The sequence below is a fragment of the Carettochelys insculpta genome, chromosome 3 (assembly GCF_033958435.1).
Source record: "Carettochelys insculpta isolate YL-2023 chromosome 3, ASM3395843v1, whole genome shotgun sequence".
Taxonomy (NCBI): domain Eukaryota; kingdom Metazoa; phylum Chordata; order Testudines; family Carettochelyidae; genus Carettochelys; species Carettochelys insculpta.
Genome location: NC_134139.1, coordinates 131293235 through 131314837, shown reverse-complemented (window position 1 = coordinate 131314837; position 21603 = coordinate 131293235). Strand labels below are relative to the sequence as shown.

The following is a 21603-nucleotide window of genomic DNA, read 5'->3' as shown; positions in this document are numbered from 1 at the left end:
TACAATATGTTCTCAGAAATGGTTGGGATTTTTTTTTTGAGAGTGTGTGGAAAAAAAGTATTTTTACTTGCAAAATGCTAAATCGTTGTAACTGAAACCTTTGTGCACGAAGAAAAGTCAGACTGACAATTTTTGGCTCTATTTATTTTTGAAAAAATGTTTTGAAATTGTTGCAATGCTTTGTTATAATTTTTTTCAAGTAAAACATGCTTGTTTTCTGGTTCAACTTTTTGTTCAGAAACATAAGCCAACTTGGTATGGTAAAAAAATAAAAAAATGATCAGACTCAAAATTAAAAGAAAACGTTTTGATTGACTCAAACAAAAAATTTCTTTTTTTTTTTCAGTTTCTAGAAATTGTCAAGATTTTGACTTTAGTCCTGATTCTGGATGGATTTTTTTTTTAATGAAACAGGACATTTTTTTCCACACACTTCTAGTAATTTATACGTGTTTAAAAAATGAGAATGTAAAACATAAAAACACCAGTGTCCTTTTCACCAAAATATTCATGATCTCTGCAATATTACATGCTTTTCAGTTTGCTTGGATTCTGCATAATGTCATTGTCTTGCATTCCACACAATTCAAGTAAAATTCCAGAAGAAATGTCTGATTTATTCTGGCTCTTGAAAGATCATAATAGCCTTTATATTATAAAGCTTCTATAAAATATCTCACTGAAGCTAATGGAGTTTGGAACTTCATTCTGTACTTATTGTAAAATGCTAAAACAGACTATGCAAAAGAGCCAATGAAAATACACAATGATCTGCTTTCCTGGTCTAACAAATTCCAACACAATTAATATTTTGATTAAGAAATACAGATACTTCTGTACTACTGGACAAATTTAAGTTAAAAATCAAAGTACTGATCCCTACCAAAAAGTGCTAATCCCTACCTTTTCACTACCTCTTCATAATGTAAAGAGCCAATGGAATGACATGTCTGAGTGCAGCTTTTGCCAAATGAGACCCTACATTTATGTCTTTAAGTAGAAATGTGCAAAATAGCACCACAATGTGACAAATTGAAAAAAAAATATCTTTTTAATATACAAGATGTCAAAAAACCCTAGCATTACCACAAGTACATGCTTTCTGCACATGTTTTGTTCTAAGTACAACAAACCACCTTCTCTCTCATTTCCCTACTATCTAGGGTAAACTCAGACATGCAAAAGTTTCAACTTAATGTAGATTAAAATGACTCAATTATGGGATGCGTCAAAATGGGGCTTAGAGTGGAAATGCTGACAAACGCTTATTAAGGCTGCCAAGTACCAGCAGAATGAGCTGCCTTTAACCCCAGTGAATGCTGATGTAGAGGTTTAGCACTGTATGAATTGTATAAAGTTACCCAAGAGAGAAAAGACATTATTCATTGAGTCTTGTGCCTGGTGCAGTAATTGCATCTGGTGCAATTTTTCTTCCCTTACTTTGTGATTATTTTTTATGCTTGTATAAAATGGGGAAAGGTAAAAAAAGAGGAGAAAAAAAACTGAGTTCATCTATTTAACCTATTCTGTGTCAAGGGAAAACTGGAGATTGGTAATAGAAAATTCTAGCTGTAATATTTGTTTTCCCTCCCAGCATAACTTTTAACGAAATGGACATTTACTCTGAACACAAAAAATAAAAAAGAAGTTCAACCTGGTACTATGCATTAGTTTCCTACCAAAATTTTTCTAGTCTGCCAATTTTTTAAAGTATTGACTGTTCTACATGTCTCTTAATACAATAAACATTGTCCTGGATCTTCAGTCACATCCCAATCTTAGAATTACATATCAGAGCAGATGGTAGTTGAGGAATTAAAATTCAGTTACATACAAATATTTTTTTAAATTTTTGTGTTAATGTTTCTATGGGCTTTCTGCAGGCTCCTAAAGAGTGAAATATATAACTTGATGAAGTGGAGCAAAATATACTGCTTCTATTTGTGTTTTGAAAGGTTTTCTCCATGTTTATTTTTATAAAATGCAAAAGCAGTTAACAGCCCCATTTCTGCAAAAACCATAGCCTGCAACACTCCGCACTCGAGTGATATCTGGAATGAAAACTATTAGTTTTTCAATTGCCAAAGAGCCACACTGTTAGATTGCTTTTATCTTAAGCATTTTACAATATTCCATCTAAGTAAAATGTTGGCCATTAATAAGTAATTTGGTAGAGAACACATTTCAATTAGAGGGCAAATGCATTAAATATGGGGCTTCACTATTGGTTCATTCTTTTCACTTAAATATGAGGGAGTTTTTGAATAATCCAAGGTAAGTTTTTCCTTGATAAAGGGGAGACAACAGGATTTGCTTTTAAAATTCCACTTCTGTTTATGTATAGGAGGTGATATTGTAGTAATACATTAACAAATTTATACAAATAGATAATGACTGATGCTCCCTCTCTGTGTCTTCCCTTCTTACAGGAAGAGCCATATGTGATGTTCAAGAAGTCTGACAAACCTCTGTATGGGAATGATCGATTTGAAGGATATTGCATTGACCTCCTCAGGGAGCTAGCTACCATCCTTGGATTTACCTATGAAATTAGGCTGGTGGAGGATGGCAAATATGGAGCCCAGGATGATGCCAGTGGACAATGGAATGGAATGGTTCGTGAGCTAATTGATCATGTAAGTTTGTTTTTGGAATCTGATGTGGTGTCTTACTGAACAACATTTAACAAGATCCTGAGAGTTGCTGATTGCTTTTCTTGACATGGATAAATAGCGATACTGCTGTAGATTAACAACAGTTGCATGCTGAGATTTCTTTAGATCAATCTATCACTGTAGTTTTTTAAAAAAATACCACAAAGATGTTTCTTTCCAATTTTTAAAATGTATCATTAAACCTAAGCTATTTATTTTGCATCTCTGTTTTTGTCTTCCTAATGGAAAGAGCTTCATGCTTCATGAATCATTTCCAAATCTAAATGTGAAAAAAAAAATAGATAGCAACCACAATGAATTCTTAGGAGCAATGTATTACCCCTGTGAAAAGAAATATGATAGTCACTAACTCAATCATTCAGGAGCAAACAGCTCTTCTTTTTTGGCAGGAGATTTGATACTTTGTCCCAGAGGAATTCATATATAACCTTTAAAATATTCAGTATTATCTGCCATTAACATACACTGAGCAGATCCCTGTCTTTTCTCCTTAAAATGTCTGCTGTAAAGTTCAGACAGTAAGACAGAAATATCAATGCACACTGAAGCAGCAGGATAATTCAATGTGAGTCAAAACAGATATCATTACAGGCAATTGTTTGTAATTGAATAAGTCAGGCATCCCTTTTCTTTGGCCTTTAAAACATACTTTCTCAGTTGGTGGTGCCAATTGAATTTGGTCTCTTTGAAATGGAGTTCAGTTCTGTTTAAAAATTATGCAATTGTCTCTAGTTGTTTTATGTTTATTTATTTTGGTAAATCGCTCAATATAGAGACATCTGATCAAAGTGACTAGAAATAAACCAAATGCTCTCTGCATCAACTTGATTTAAAACAACACAAAGGTAGGAAGATTATTCTGTAGCTCCAGTCAAACTTTTCAGGTTGAATAGTAACAGAGAGAAAGCTGTGCTAGTCTATATACTATCAAAACAAAAAAGCAGTCCAGTAGCACCTTAAAGACTAACAAAATAAATTGTTAGGTGATGAGCTTTTGTGGGACAGACCCACTTCTTCAGACCATAGCCATACCATAGCAGACTCAATATTTAAGGCACAGAGAACAAAAATAGTGATCAAGGTTGACAAATCAGAAAAATATTATCAAGGTGAGCAAATCAGAGAGCAGAGGGGCAAAAGAGGGGGTATCAGGAATTAGATAAAGCCAAGTATGCCTAAGAGCCCCTATCATGACTTAGAGGCTACAGAGATCTGGTGAGTCAGAACTACCTGAATCAGTTAGAAGAAGGGCAGGTGAGAGTCAGGAAGTTCTGACTCACCAGAGCTCTCTATCCTCTAGGTCACTGTAGAGGCTTTTATACATACATTTCTTTATCTAATTCTTGACTGCCCCCACCCCTTTTGCCCCTCTGCTCTCTGATTTGCTCACCTTGATGATATTTTTTTCTGATTTATCAACCTTGATTACTATTTTTGGTTTTCTGTGCCTTAAATATTGAGTCTGTTCTGGTATGGCTACGATCTGAATAAGTGTGTCTGTCCCACAAAAGCTCATCACCTACTAAATTATTTTGTTAGTCTTTAACGTGCTCCTGGACTGCTTTTTTCAGGCTGACACTGCGAAAACATATGGGTCTTCTCAAGCAAGAACAGACCAGCTTATGGTGACAGGAACCTATCCGTTTCCCCTCAATGTTCACAAGACAATGAGAACATGTGCCACAATATTGAGATTTAATATAACTATTACTTTAACACCTTTATCTTAAGTTATAATGTAATCCCATTTGGAAGAGTTCTACAGTAATGCAAAATAGGAATCTTCCATTTTGGCCTGCAGCATCCACACCTGTAGACAGGACATGAAGCTTGCACCACCTAAACTCTGTTCCTACAGAGATTGCTAGTCATAGGTGACTCTTTCAGTCTTGGCTACATATCCATCTCCATTCTGGGAAATATACATCTACCATCCTGGCCCAACCAGCCAAATAAATGTATTCTCAAAAAGTTGGCTCAAAATACAGGGGAATTCATGAAGAAAAAAACCCCATAATTCTGACTTGACTTGAAGAGAAAATAAAATAAAATGATAAACCAACATAACATCACCATTATCCACACAGCAACTACACACTAATGCAGTCTCCTGAATATAAGGAACAATTGCTTGTCCTGTGCGTGCAGATGAGAGTGAGAACTTTGCTTCAGCAGGCGGTATGCCTGAATGTCCCTTTGATACTCCTATTGTTCATCCAAAGGGGTAGGAGTCTAGGAGAAATCAAGTTGTCTCTCTCCTGACTAACAAGTAGGGTCTTTACAACAGCAGGAGTGACCTTGGGCACAGCCTCAAACCAAAGCAGCTTGTGATTGGTCTGGAGGGACAAATAGGGAAACATTCAGTTATTCATTCTCTGGATATATTTGTTTTCACACAACTGCTGAAAAGGAGCAACATCACTCTGACCATTGTTAATAATTTGTGCATGATTAGTAGCATGTTTTACATTGTGCCGTAGTCAATGCATATCTCCTGAATTATGGTACCATTAGCAGGCAGATTCTTTATTATCTTACTATCCAACGTGATCCAAGCTCCCTCTGTATGCTACGATTATACCCTCTTTATTCTTAGAACAATATTTGTAGACTTCATCGATTGTTCTCATGTATCTAATGTCCAGCAAAGAACTGGGAGTTGTCATACATAATCATAATGAACAAGGTGTCCTGAAGCAGAGAACATCTGTTAGGACACTGAAGCAAACACTTGATTTTGTCTTACAAAAAGTGGTTAAATAGATGGCGAGCCTGTTGCCTCATTGAGAAAGTTGTGATTCTGGGTGTAGACTTCCTGTTGTTCTTTCTTAAATTTTCTGCTTAAATATTATTGCAATGCCCAACGGTATGGGATGAAGTCAGCTTTCTGTGAAAGTTTTTTTACACAATGTGGCTACAAACTCATTAATTTCCCGAAGTAATACAATTCTTCAAAACATGAATTGTGATTACAGATGGCCCAGTGTCCAACCAGTCTTAAAGAGCTACAAGTTTGTGGTTTCTTTCACCCTAAGTGGGTGCATATGAAAGTGAATGTTGTATGCTTTGAGAAATATGCTTTACTAGTTGCTTTACAGATTTAATAATTTGTGGATCATCTATACTTCAAACCAGAAAAGAAGTAAAATAATGGTGCTAAATAGTCTGTGTTAGTTGGGTTAGGGTAATTTTGGACACCATTAGAGCGAATATTCATTGTTCAGGGATTTTTAAGGTTTCAACTTCTCACTTTAATATATCATATATATATGTGGAAAACTGACTTTCTAAGTTTTTAAGAAAGATAAACAGTACAATACAGGGCCCAAACATTAGCACCTAACCCAGGCGTCAAAATTTAGGCAACTCAAATAAATATTTGCCCTGAAGTGCAGGCTCAGAGATGTAAAGAATCAAAGGTGTAAGAGCTCAGCACACCTCTGGAAATCGTGTCACTTATTTAGGGGCCTAAATATAGATTTCAGTTTATTAACATCTGCAGGAGGGAAGCAATCTTATTTGTCTTGTGGACCTCTGTCAGGTATGAAGTAGAGGACCTCCAGTACTGCACAAAGGCTGTGTCTACACTAGCAAGTTCTTTCGAAAGATTTTTCAAAGGAAGGGGGCTCTTTCAAAAGATCCAGTGGAGCGTCTACACACAAAAAGCAATCTTTTGAAAGTAAATCGAAATAATGCAGTACTCCTTTTGAAATCGCTCTTCTTTTCCCATTTCAGGAAGACTGTCCCCTTTCGAAAGCTTCTTTCGAAAGCAAGCATGTGTAGATGCTCCACAGGCCCTTTTTTTCTAAAGAGCAGTCCTCATGGGGCCTGATATTTTAGTTCTGTCCCATTCTTTCAAAAGAGGAGGGTGTTGTATGGACGCTCTCTTTCAAAGGAGCAAATCACTCTTTTGATCTGCTTTTTTGTGTGTGGACGCACTACTTCAAAAGAAGTACCTTCAAAAGGGATCTTCTGGAAGAGCTTGTTTTGAAAGATCTGTGTAGTGTAGGTATAGCCAGAGTATGAGATACGCAGAGAAAAGCAGGGGAAGCCTTAGTCTCAGCCTGTTTGTATTTCGTTTGCTTTCCTGTTTTCCACTAAACTATCTGCTCTCTTCTACCATGGGATGCACTGGCTGTGCATGTATAGATATATGTACTGTAGTGCAAACTTTGCAGTGTTCGCTGTAAGCTGAGTTCTTGGGCAGCCACCCAGGAGAGATTCAAATATGTCCCAGATGACTATCACCCACAATACCACACCCAGAAGCATGTTTTCCTACTGGTGATGCACAATTTCACCTGCTCTGTGCACATAACACAGCTTTTCTGCACAGGGATGGAATTAATTAGTGAGAACATTAGTGCAAAGGTTCCTAAGCTGTATTCTTTGGTCCTCATGGTAATTCACAAAGAACTTTCTGGTCACCTGGTGCTGGATTTCCTTTGTTCTAGCTAATAGACTACATTGAAAGCTAAAATACATGAAGTGATTACTTCCCTAATATTTATTCTCCGTGAAAGCTACATCAGTGCTTATGTAGCTTTTACATGGAAGTAATATTAGGGAAAGGGTCATTTCGTATATTTTAGCTTTCAGCTTAATGTATTTGCTAGAACAAAGGAAAACCAACCCACTGTGATCATCATAACTGCAAATGGAAAGGAGTCTGTTCATAAGACAATCTCTCCGTTATGCATTCTCCATTATGAGAAATGTACAGAGTTCTGCTATGTATATAAACAGTCTGATTTTTATTGCTAGGGAATTTAATCCTTTTGCACACGTGTTAGAATCATATACATCGGGGTTGTAGTGGGTGTAATTAAAAATCCATTGAAATCAGAAGCGGTCTTTCCATTGACTCATATCAGTTTTGAATCAAGCTGTGAGTCCTGAAGATCTACATTTCTAACTGGGTTCATTGCATGTACGCACCTCCTAGAGTGGTGGAATAAAATGTATACTATGGTTATTAGAGAAATAGGATTTTTTGTCTTTCATGTACCACTAGATATATGTATAAATAGAAATATATATGCATCTATATACTTGTGCCCATGTATATTTAATGGGCCTCTACAGGTGTCAATTAGTGACTTTCTCTGGCTAAACTAAATAAAGTGAAATAAACTATTTTACTTGTAATAGAACTTTGCAACTTCAGCTTCAAGATTACTTTAAAACATTCTTAGTAGTAGTGTTTTTGGGGAAAAAAAGGAACACAACTGCCATTTTATAGTTTCTAGTGGACTTAGAATGAGAAATCCACTGAGAACTAATTCACTATTATTATATACCATTAAAAAGATGGTGGTTGTTTCTTGGCTGTCACTTTGCATGATTTCTTCACACAGTTCTTAAGCAATACAAGAGTTGAGCATTAAAAAATGCATTTAACAGTGGCAGAGCTTTTATGATTCATAAATCACTCACAGAAAAACCTCCCTAAATAGTCTCCTTTTAGAGCATGTTTTATTATGTACAAGCATTAAAATTAAATGTTTGGGGTTTTTTTCCAACTCATCACACACTTTAGGTATTTTCATTTCAGAGGAATAAGCGAGATTTGTACATACTTTGGGACAGTAAGAAAAACAGATGATATTTAGTGTGAATTTATCCCATATTTAGCTATGGATTTCAGAGCATGTACTGTTTTCAGTTTCTTAAAATGAAGGTCTCCCATCACTTTTAACTACAGAATATTTAAATTGATTATAGCAATAGTATACTGTTTCATACTTTCAATAACTGTAAAGGTTTCACAAGTTTGTGCAATCATTTTAAAATCTTCTTGGATAAATACTTGTTCATTATTAGTCTTCTCTAATTATTGAATTTGTGTATGCTCATCAATGATTTGGGTTCAGCTCTTCATATGATCATATAGAGGCTAGCCTGACATTTTGTATTTTGCAGATATTGAAAAGTTTGTTTCTCCCCCACAAAGAATGACTTCTTCACCTTTTCTTTGTCTTGTTTTTGTCTTGCATTTATTCAGTCTGAATGCATACTCTCAGCTTTTGTAAATTTTTCTATTAAAGCTTTTATAAAAATAGTTAGAGACAGATTGTGCCTTACTTTGCAGAGCTTTACAAAGAAGTTGCTCTCAGACCCTTCGTCCACCCATTGTGTACATATGTAAGGCCAGTCACAATCTTTGTCTTTGCAATTTCTGTGTTCAAAAAATTGGAGGAGAGACTTTTAAATCTATGTAAAATATTTAACCACACATCTTGCAGGAAGGAAAAATTCAGCCAGGGAGTCTAAGCACCAATATTAGGGATAGAAACCTTGAAGAGGACAACATAAGGATGGAGCCTTCAACTAGGGTTGCCCCATCCAGGTTTTCCCAGGATTAGCCCCCCCCCCCCTTTCTTTTTAAGATAGTTGCTCTGGGAAATCCTTGATGGTGCTCGCTGCACAGCACCAGCTGGCTCATATTTTTTGCTGCTGAGGATCATCCTGGATGTGCAAGTTCTCTATAACTCAGAAGTGGCACCTTGCATTGCACCTACTTTCTCTGTGCATTAAGTAATAAAGGTTGTACCTCCCTGTTCAGCATTAGAATTTGATGGATCAGAAGAGGCACCTTGCCCTTGCCCTCCAAGCCCAGCTGCTGCTGGATCCCTGCAGGGCCTGGGATCTGGCTGCTGCTGCAGGGCTTTAGCCCTGGCCTCCCAGGCGGTAGTCTGCTCTGGGGCTCCCAGGCCCCATGCTCTCCAGGGGCTGCCATCAGGGTTTCCAGCCTTGGCATCAAGCTTCTGGGGCACCACGGGGCTCCAGCCTGCAGTCCTTGGAGCTGCCTGCCTGACCATGGATGTTGTCAGACCAGAGAATACTCATTTTTTGAAGTGTAACCTGTATACATTTTAGAATATGAACTGATGTATTGTTACACCCTCCTACCCTTGGTCCCCTCAATGCTGTTAGAGGCATTGTGTCTGCTCCTTAGTATTTCTTTCTGGACACCTTCTACACTGTTTACCAATGCAAGTCATAGTTTAAGAGGGAAAATTTTCAAAGGCAGAGATAGTCAGCTGGGCATGTAGCTCACATTGACTTTCAGTGGGAGTTAAGTGCCTAACCACTGTTCGTACTGAAAATCTTCCCCTAAGTGCATATATACACAACCACACACGCATATACATGTCGCATCTCACACACACACACACACACACACAGAGTATTCTCCCAGAGGGGATTCATTATAGGATATCTTCTTATTAGGTGAACCATAAAATTATCTTTATTTATTTGACCCTCAACCTAAAATCAAAATGTGTCTATTTTTCCATGATTAACCTCCCTGCCTACCCAAATATTTATTGTAAAAATACAGCACTTTTCAGCTAGGACAGAGTTAAAGACTCTAGTGATGTTTTTGTGCATGATGTAATTTTGGAAGGGGTAGAGCCCATCTGGCAATGACAGGAGAATTTGCAGTCCTGCCTGAGGGGAATCCTCTTTGGACCACCAGCCCCACTTGTTTGCCTCCCGAGGTGAAGCGTCCAATCACAGCTGCTGCAGGAAACTGTCTGAGATTTTTTCTCCCTCATTTCAGCAACACAACCTGTTCTCCCATAAAGGGTGGAGGACAGGAAGGAGCTGAAAGAGCCCAACAGCTCAGTGCAGCTCTGACCTTTGTTTCCCTCATCAAGTTTGCTGAATGGCAGGGCTCCTCTGCTTCTCTCTTTGGTCTGGATACAGGCAGATGGGAGGGATGAGAGATCCAGCAGTGGTGGGGGGTGTCACTTGCTCTCACTCTCACTCTATCTCTCTCACACACACACACACACACACACACACACATATATTATGGACAGACTGTGAAAAATTAAAAGCCACAAACTAATTGTTTTTTTTTTTTTTAAATTCTCTTGATTCATTGAGATCTGACTTTAAAAAAAAATTTCTGGAGTTGGCAATACATGTAGGCCCTGTCTACACTTGCATTCCTCTTTCGAAAGAGGTATGCAAATGAGTTAAATCAAAAATGCAAATGAGGTGCAAATTTGCATAGCTGACACCTCATTTGCATATTCTTATTTCAAAATAGCTTTTTTTGAAAGAAGAAAACCAGTGTAGACACTGCTCTTTCGAAAGTAAACCCCAGCTTCGAAAGAATCTTTCTTCCCATAAAAAAAGGGAAGAAGCATTCTTTTCAAGATGGAGTTTACTTTCAAAAGAGCATCTTTCTCCCCATTACTATTATCTATAATGACAATTATGGCTTATACTTCAAAAGAGAGTTTAGTGATGTACAGCTTCTACTTATACAAAGCAAACAGTGCTGTAGCCTTATGATACCAGGGCAACTGAAAGTTGCCACTTATGTAGCTGTGAATGGTCATTTCTGATGTGACCCATCTTTGCATCATTTATTTTTGCTTGTAAAATGAACTCAGTAATAATTACAAATATGGCTCAGAAGGAATACAGAATTTTGATCTGAACTCTGCATGTATAACAGATATGTTTTAGAACCAGTTTGAACTCTTTCATCTAGCACACCAAAGTCATCACAGGTGCAAATGGTCTCACACCAGGGAAGAAGGTTGGTTGTGGTCTTCAATGGTGTGTGGTGTGTGGTCTTCAATGAATTTGCTGATTATTTTTATGGTCTAGTGAGTATTATGTTCTTTAGAACTGAGAGGAAAACATGGCCTGTCTTCCTCATGCTGGCAATACTAAGACTGACTCAATTTTAATTTACTATATACACAACCAGTTACTCAGTCATTCCCGATCTTGTTGCATTTCACTTGGTACCATTTTCATTCAATGCCTCTCAGGATTTCTTGTTATCAGTCAGTGTAACTAGTTAAATATTCAATTCCTCTCTCTTTCTCATTAAAGGGTAATAAAAGACATCTGAGCACTGACCCTTACTTTCCAAGCTGGATCTAGCTTCTCTCAAACCTGTTCTTCTCTTTATTCATCTCTCTGTCCTAGGTATGGTATATTTATGGCTCTTTATGTGATCAAGCGTCTCTCATGAAAAAAGCAACCTGAGAAACCTTATAAATTAAAAAAAGTAAAAAAAAAAAGTTGTCCATATTATTCTTATCTTTAAATTCCCCAGGTAAGCCAAGATTATTGAAGAAAAGTTTCACCTGCTAAAACTCTGAATAGTTCATTCAATAGATTTCCTTATGCACATACTATATTCTTTTAAATTGTTTCACAGTATAGGGTCAATTGTATTTGAGACTATGAATGATTAAACTATTCATTTTTTCAGTTTCCTAAATCAGCCTTATCTCATTTCTTTTTTCCACTTTAGGTGGTGGAAGTAAGTAGGTGATCAAATCTAAAGCTTTCCCTGACATATTTGATCACAATTACCACTGATAGAAATAATGTCTATTTTATTCACCTTTTAAATGAGAAAAAAATTATGCCTAGCCACCTTTTAAAAAGAGCTTTGAGATCCTTTGATGAAAAGCAGCACATTGCTGCTAAGTAATATTATTTACCATTTATTTATTATATCCTGCCACAAATTTTCACAGCACTTCCTTGATCCAAAGATCTTACAATTTAAGAAAGGCAAATTCGTTAAGGGTGTGTGGTGATCATTGGTCAGGAGATAATGATGGTGGGAAGGCTTCTTGACAGAAATCAACTAGATTTTGAATTTAATACGGGATGAGGAATAGGAAGCCAATCAGAGAAGAGACTGGAGGAGGAGAAGGAACAGAAGGTGGAAGTGGGATGGACTTGTCAATGATAAAAATGTAGCACATGTGGGAGGGGATGGGGAAGACAGAAGATAAATTGTTCAGGTTTTGAGAGACAGTTTGGCATGGTGATAGGCCATACAGGAACAGCACAGGAAAGAGAGGGAATAGATTTGAGAATCATCTGCATGCTGGTCAAAAATAATTTTAAAAACCTTAGGCCACGTCTACACTAGCCCCAAACTTCGAAATGGCCATGCAAATGGCCATTTCGAAGTTTACTAATGAAGCGCTGAAATGCATATTCAGTGCTTCATTAGCATGCGGGCGGCCGCGGCACTTCGAAATTGACGCGCCTCGCCGCCGCGCGGCTCATCCAGACAGGGCTCCTTTTCGAAAGGACCCCGCCTACTTCTAAGTCCCCCTTTTCAGCACTTCATTAGTAAACTTCGAAATGGCCATTTGCGTGGCCATTTCGAAGTTTGGGGCTAGTGTAGACGTAGCCTTAGAGGGGTAATGAGGTTACTCATGTGCCAATGGTAAAGAGTGGAAGACATGCTGCAGCCAAGACAAACTAAAACAGTGGTTGTCAAGGAAGAGAGAGACACCAGGTGAGGAGGGAAAACTAGCACAGAAGATAATGATCAGTGGTGTTGAAACCATTGATGAAGTGCACAGATCAAGAAGAAAAGAATGGAGTCTCCCTTTGAATATATTAGATGATAACCAACAATTTGATATTCATTAAGGGAGAAAGAGAGCGCACACAGTTGTGAAAGTTATACAATGAATATGGGATATTCCACACCAGACTTACCCAGCACCTGAACTTAATTTCCATTCAATACACGATTAAGTCCCTGTTTGAATCATGGAATGATCTTCAAGTGCTTGCAGCTGTGTTGTGGAAAAGATGGCGAAATCATGGAAAGTAATAATGAACATTTTTTGATAGTAGTAAATTTGAACTGTCAAAGTAGACCTATTTGTTTAAGAAAAAAATGCTGGTAAAATATAAATCCTGAAGTATTATATCATGGCCTGCTCGTGTTATGACAATTGGACATTTTGCTGCAACTGTATTCATGTTCAAAATTCAGAGGACTAAGGCTGTGTCCACACATGCCCCTCACATTTGGAAGGGGCATGTTAATGAGGCACTTCGGAACATGTTAATGAAGCTCTGATATGCATATTCAGCATCTCTTTAGCATAATAGTGGCCAGTCACGCTTCAAACACACTGCTTTCAAAATGCAGACTAGCTGTGTAGATGTGTGCACTTGGATATAAACCCCACCCTTCAAAATTCCCTTATTCCCAGTTCTCTCTGGGAATAAGGGAATTTCAAAGTGCGGTGTTTATTTTGAAGCGCCCGCGTCTATATCGCCAGTCTGCGTTTCCAAAGCAGCACTTTTGAAGCACAACTGGCTGCTATTATGCTAATGATGCACTGAATATTAATATCAGTGCCTCATTACCCTGTCCTGAAGTGCCTCATTAACCTGTTCCAAAGTGCCTCATTAGCATGCCCCTTCTTAAAGGGAGGGGCACGTTTAGACAAGACTCTTAAGACACCTTCTGTAGAAATCGAGTTCAGAAACATGAGCTTTTTATATTTTGCTATCATTGATGTTAGTCCAGTACTAACTTCATACTCACAGAATTTTTAGACTTTGCAGTGTAAGCTAATGAAAAAAGAATTGCACATCTGGACTTGATTTGCCATGTTCTTTACTCTTAAGGCTATTTAAAATGCAGATTTAATTCAGTAGAAAATTGGAATGGATCTAGATTATTACATGATCAAAATTTAAATGGTTCTAGAGAACAATATGGCATCTATCACTTCATTGCATTTCAATGCATTTTGAAGGTGATATTTCCAAATATGATATTACAGTAGCCACATTTGTAGAAAAGGTGTGGTTACCATTATTATTTGCAGTTCCTGTAGACATGGAAACCAGGTAAAATACCCACAGATTTCTATTATGAAATTTATTTTATTTTTATTGTTCTTTAATGTTTAGCTTTTGTTTTAACTACTACTTTGCATTTGTAGTAGTAGAAATATACAGTTGGAGCTCTCTTCGCTTAAATGTATGTGCTCTGTCTATTTATAAATATTGCATGTTGTCTGTTTCAGTATTTTTAATTTTCTTACCCTTATTTACATTTGTTTCCAAGCATCACATAGTTTTTTTTTTTTTAGCATCTTCCTGATTCATCTGGTTAGCCATTTGAAGACCATCTGTTCAAAACTGTGGTTTTATTTCACAATATACATTTATTTCCCCTGTAGATTAACCACTATTGTTTTGTGCCTGAACCATTTCTTTTTATTTAAAGTAATTTCCATTAATCATCATCAGTTGTTTAAGCTTCTCTGGCATCTCTCCAGCAAACACTTCGGACAACAGGCCCAATGATCCATATTATTTAATATATAATAATCGTATGTCCCCTAGATCAAGTTTTTCTAATTTTATGTCAGTCATTTATTTTTTCTAAATCTGACCCAATCTTTTATACATTTTTAACTGTTAGTATCTATGACAATTTTTTTGTGTGTGTGTTTACTGACACAGCTATTCCCAGAATTTTCCAATTATTATTTGGCATGCCTCCTTTTTTTTTCCATCTCATTGATGTATCATTGTATTTCTGTGAGAGTTCTGTCTTGGGGTGCCCACGGTAGTTTATTATGATAATTTGTAATATGACAGAAAAGCTCACTGTAATTTTTATACTTTTCTGTCTAACTGGAAATTCACTAAGCCTCAGCTTCAAATACCCTGACCTTTTACTTCCAATGTAATTTGCCCCATCTTGAATGAGCAGGCACCTCTCTGGTACCCCAGTAATCTTATTTCTTCTGTTGTTTGCACCTCTTATTTTTGCCTCCAGCAAACTGACTGACCAGGTTTTTATTCTCAGTTTTCTTTCTGGAAAATCTCCTAGTGTACATTTGAATGCTGCAACATAGTCCCCTCTATTAATATATGTTGCTAATTTCTGAACACCTTGTCTCTTCCTTTCTTTTAGTGCACTGAACACCCTGTTCTTCCATGTGACTGCTGTCATCTACAACTATGTTCCCATTAGAGTTATCTATTTCAGTTTTTAATAGAGGCTGAACATTGGCAATATGCATGTGTATGTGTTTGTCCTTCACTGTTGTATTCTTCTATTTTTATTTAGTCATACTGACGATTCATCTGCTTCACTTCAAATCTGACTGAACTGTTCCATATAAGTATTGTGTTATGACAAATGAGAGAGAGCGCTTCTTTAAAATAATGGCAGCCAGTCACACTTCAAAAGTGCTGCTTTCGAAATGCAAACTGACCGTGTAGACATGGGCGCTATGAAATAAACCACGGATTTTGAAATTCCCTTATTTCCAAAACGAATTGGGAATAAGGGAATTTTGAAGTCCAGGGTTCATTTCAAAGCACCCATGTCTACATGACCAGTTTGCATTTAGAAAGCAGCACTTTTGAAGTGCAACTGGTGGTTGTTATGCTAATGAGGTGCTGAATATTCATATTGAACCCTCATTAAACAGTTCCAATCCATGTCATTTACACGTCACTTCCAAAAGGGAAGGGCATGTGTAGATACGGTGGCTGTGTCTACACTTGGCCAAAATTTCAAAAGAGCCATGCTAATGGCCAAATTGGAGAATACTAATGAGGCACTGAAATGAATATTCGGCACCTTATTAGCATGCCGCCGTCCGCAGCACTTCAAAAGTGCCACGTTTTGATCACACGTGGTTCGTCCACACGGGTCCCTTTTCAGAAGGATCCTGCAAACGTCAAAATCCCCTTATTCCTATCCACTTATTCCTATCATTTTATAAATTTTATAAATAAAATTAAGTCTTAGTAATGATGCTAATGTATACCTAGATAGCAAACATGAAATGTGTCTTGTGAAGAAGTAAAAAGAGGTTTTGCTAAGTTGCCAGAGAGTTTAAATACAGCCTATAGGGTAGTAATTTAATTTTCATACACAAAATCTTTTTAAAGATGTCTAACTTTCAGTGTATTGTGCACTTACAGTCTGTCCTATGTAAAGTTGAGTGTGTAGTTACAGCAACTAGGAAAGGAATTGTGTATTGGATTGCCAGAGAGCTAAGGATGATCAACCTATTCCTGGCCACAGTTTCTCATGGTGGGAAGTAGTAAATGGGAAACACCTGCTGAACTCTTCATGACTGAATTCAGGGTTGGGAGTGTGCTGAGATATGTGTATGTGGGAGTCTTAATCTCTTGCGTGCATTTGCCTGGGTCTGTGGGTTGGGCCATTGTCTGGATCATAAAAATACTAGTGCTATGATAGGAATATAGGTTATATTTAAATGTCTGCCCAAGGGGGCTATTTAGAAATTAGGGCTGTCTGATCATCATCATCATCATCAATAACCGTGGGCTCAGTGTCCGTTGGTGTCTGATGCCTCTCTCACCATTCCTTCCCATCGTTCTCTGGCCAGTGCAGAGTGTCTTAGGTTCTGCAGACTAGCTCCACACCAATCTACTATATCATCTATCCATTCTCTGTGGGGTCTGCCTCTCCTATTCAAACCATCCATTATGCCAAATACCAGGGTCTTGATTTTTCATTCGTCGTTCATTCTGCAAATATGCCCAAATAGTTGTAGCTTCCGTTTTATAATCTTCTGCAGCAGGTTCTTTTTCAGCTGTATCTTTCCATATAATTCCTCATTGGTGACCTTCTGTTTCCATCTTTTTCTCAGAATCTTCTATAGCAATGTTTTTCAAACGCCAATATTTTTCTTTTTGAATGTTTCATTATCACCCATGTCTCACATCCATACAACATGCTGCTGAATACCCACATTTTCAAGATGCTCAACTTTGTTCCTAAGCTAATCACTTTGCTCTTCCAAATCTTATCCATCATATTCAAACTTGCTCTTGCTTTCACTATTCTAGACGCTATTTTCTTCTTATACTCTAGATATTATGTTATATTACTCCCCAGATATGTGAACATCTCTACATTTTCTAGTTCAAGACCATCTACTCTGATCTTCCTTCCTATTTCCTCATCTCCAAATACCATTGTTTTTGTTTTATCGATGTTCATAATCAGTCCGTACCGCTTCCCTTCTTCATTTAGCACCTGCACTGTTTTCACTGGCTTCTCCTCATCGTCCTCAAGGAGAACTATATCATCCACAAACCTTAAGTTGTTAATTCTTTTCTCATGCACAGATATCCCTTCTACCTCTTCCTTCATCTTGTCCATTGCTCTCTCCAGATGCATGATGAAGATACTTGGTGATATTGGATCTCCTTGTCTCATACCTCTACTTGTTTTAAACCAACTTCCCAAGTCCCTGCATGTTCTCACTTCTGTCTCTGCATTGTCATTATTATCCTTCAACAACCGTGTCAGTTTGCTATCCACTCCGTACACCTCCAACACCGTTCAAGTCACTTTCTGATCTAAACTGTCAAATGCCTTTTGAAAATTGACAAAGCAAGTGTATTCAATTTTGTTCTTTTGTTAAGCTTTCTTTGCTATCAGTCTTAGTGCCAATATCTGTTGTGTGGTACTTCTAGCTTTTCAGAACCCTGCTTGCTCATCTACTATATGTTCTTCTATCTGCGATCTTAGTCTGTCAGTCAATATCATCATCAGAACCTTCCCTAGATGACTTGTTAGGGCAATGTTATGTTGTACTCCAATGTACTTCCTTTCTTGCATATTGTAACTAGTATGGATCTTGTCCATTCCTTAGGTGCCCTCCCTTCTTTCCATGTTATATTACTTAGTGTATTTCCTGAATCATGCTGTCTCCACCATATTTAACTGTCTCTCCCGTAATCTTATCATTTCCAGGGCTCTTGTTGTTTTTTGTCATTTCACTGCTTTTTCTACTTCCTCCTTCAAAATATCGGTTTTGATCTCGATGCTCGGTGGAGATATCTTTCAGTTGTTCAGTCAGTCTCTCTGAGACACTTGGGTCCAACTGTGCTTTGCATAGATTGGTGCAATATCTCATCCATCGCTGCACAATCTTCTCCCTGTTCATGAGCACTTCTTCGTTCTCATCTTTGATTGTCATCTGCTTCGGTTACCATTTCCTGTTAATGTTCCTAATCATCTTACACACCTCCCAGGTCTTACATTCACTGTTATACCTCTCTATATCTTCACATTGCTCCTCTAACCATTTCTCCTTATCTTTTCCAGCTGCTTTCCTCACCTGATAAGAAAGTTAATTCTCACTTTGATTTAAATTCAATGTTATGCAAACACTTGTGCTTAAATTTTGTTTCCATCTCTTTGAGTTCAGAAACGGTGAGCTTGAAAGTTGTCCCAACTAATAGAAATTAAATTATCTGCAGAAAATTGGTGAAACTGCTTCTCCATTTTATGTGCATTTTTTCCTCAGAAGAAGTGATTTATAATTCTACCTTTCATGTCAAAGCTCATGTAAGCTACTTTCAGAATTCTATTTTTGACAGTTTATTATTTCTCCTCTCACTCCATTTTCACAACCTATATTTTGTGTCCTTTAACACAGTTGAACTCAAAATAGAGATTTCTTGAACTGGAAAAGATTAAAGCTGATAGTTCCTCTATTTCCCACACTCTAATAAAGAATCTAACAGACCCTTGCTTCCCCTTATCCCCCACACATATGTTTCTGAAGCCTAATCACATAATTGAGGACCAAAATGCATAGATTCTAATCCCATCTTTGAAATTAATATCTTCAGTGTCTTTCAACATAACTACTATGTTTCCTGCTCTATGAAATGGAAATAGTGGAATTTTCAAGAAATTATGTGGCTTGGTCAATGCTTATGACACATTTTTAAATAGTACTAGAAAGCTGCATATAAATAAACATGATTATATTCTTATTTACACTTTTTGACAGTCATGCATGATTTTTTCACTACTCATGTCAAAATAAAAGTTGCTAGGAAGGGGAACCCTTGAAATGTCATGTATCAGCCAAAATGCATTTAAATAGTTCAGTAGCTTTCTGGACATGATGCCAGGTGATGTCAGGAGATATACTTTTAGGAATGTTGCCTAAACATGGTGACACCGATACTGTTGCGAAAGTTGGCAGGTTGTTGTTTATTTTTACAGATTCAAACAAAGAAGTGTGTATGAACACAGTATTGATGCTCAAGCAAGATGACAGCTAGACAAGCTGAGGAATAAAGATAATACATTTACTGAATATGTCTTATCAAAATTTAGCATGTCTTGTTCTGCGATTTACAAGTGTTGTTAATAGTCATGTATGTTAATAAGCATGTATAATTATATATAGCACACCTACATGTATATTTATGAATATACATACACACATATGGCCTTATATGCATTTTCATAGGATTTACAATTTCCTTTTGAATTTAAGTTGTATACCTCCACCCCACCCACTGCTCCAAAATTACACATGCACAAACTATGTTAAAAGACTAAAAGAACTTTATTACAGGATGGGTGGTGATTTGTCAGTGAGCAGCTTTTCAGTGTTTTATCCTCATTGTTCAACGTGTGTCCCTAGGCTTATCTAGTTCATCCTGCACTCCCTGGGGGAATTTTGTGCCAAAAAATTAAATATTCTGCAAAGTATTTCAAAACATCTGCCTATTTCATGTGTCAAAATGACAGTGTAACAATGCCAGTTTCAGTTATTTTGATAATTTATTTCAAAATACCTGTCAGCAAGTATGTCTGAAAACAAAAATTATCCAGGTAATGTTTTTGATGAACAGATTCCTTGCTAGGCACATTAATACAGAACATTGAATAATAATCAGTTTAAATTACAATACAGAAATGTATTTTCTGCAGTCCTTAGAATAGTGCAAAGGTTTTGGGGAGATGGAGGTAATGTAGGCACTGATGGACAAGGAAATAATTGCAGTAAATGGAATAAGTGGTCTTTTTTTTTGCAGAAGAAGAGATTAATAAAAAAAAAGTTGAGGCGCCTCCTGCATGCAGACCATGGCATCGTCAGACATATCTGTTTCCTGTTCACATGTAGCCCTGAACTGCCATTGAGCCAACCTCGATCCCCATGTGGCCCAGACCACTACCTCCATCCCCATCTGCCCTGGTTCTGGGCTCCTTTTCACATTCAGATACTACCTCAGTGTGACTCGACCTCTGAACCCCAGTATGTGACCTCCCCAGCATCCCTGTGTGCATTTTTCTTCTGTCACCCCATATTCCATGTCTCATAATCTGGGCCTATTGGTAGGGCACTTTGAGGAACACGGCCTTTTCTTTTCCCTATTTGCACTTTGCTGCAGCCCCATAGGAGTGGTTCCTGTCTATTCTGGTTCCATAGCAGCCCCTGGAGGGCTGAAGACATCATGCAGTACCTATCTCTGAAAGAATACCTTTTTGTGTGTAGAGAAAAAAATCTGTATCTGGACATGAATTCTGCGCATGTGCAGTGGCAGAGAATTCCCTCAGGAATAATGCTGTTCAAACCCTGTTCTGAATACAGAATTATTAATTCTTTCATGGTCATTCAAGTGGTGTCTTCACTGTAGTATCTGAGTGCTTCATAAATATTGATTCATGTATTTTCACAATAACCTTGTGAGAAGAGAGAATATTATCTTATACATTTAACAGATGAGAAACTGAGACATAAATTAATGTTAAAAAGTATCCACTAATTTTGAGTGCCTGGACACTTAGAATTGGATTTTTCAGAGTACTTACTAGCATCACAAATAACAAGCAGTCCTGTCACACCTTAAAGACTAACACATTTATTTATTAGGTAATGAGTTTTCATGGGTAAGACCCACTTCATTTGTATTATTTAGCTATTTATGTGCTCAAAGCAACATGTCAATTGACTCAGTTGCAGTTGTGAGTCTTTGTGGGGACATGTATTTAGTAACCTCCTTTGTGAAGTTTGTGTTATATGACTAGCCTAAACTTTTCCTTCCAGAAAGACCCTGTCTCAGTTATTACACACCTTTCATATCCTGGAGCAAATGAACCAGGAGACTTACAGGCAATAGTGTGCTTTACTGTGTCATAATTGATACACACGAGGGAACTATGAATTGAGGTTACAAAGACAGCTTCAGTGCTGGCTTTCCTAACTCTTGAATGCTTCATTTTGAAACTTTGCTTAGTGTTCTGTTAATGTGTTCTTTTTTTGTGAAGTTTTTAAAGCAACTTAACAGAATTTCTATTTTGTTTTTTTTTTAA

The 21603-nt window shown here is 37.3% G+C and overlaps 1 protein-coding gene across 1 annotated transcript in view; it reads left to right on the top strand.

Annotated features, from left to right (window-relative positions):
* Positions 1-21603, top strand: part of GRIK2 (glutamate ionotropic receptor kainate type subunit 2) — a 610734-nt gene that overhangs the window by 367281 nt on the left and 221850 nt on the right. Inside the window, exon 10 of the mRNA XM_074988838.1 lies at positions 2430-2636. Within this exon, the coding sequence (XP_074844939.1) occupies positions 2430-2636 (207 nt within the window). The remainder of the gene's footprint in view (positions 1-2429; positions 2637-21603) is intronic.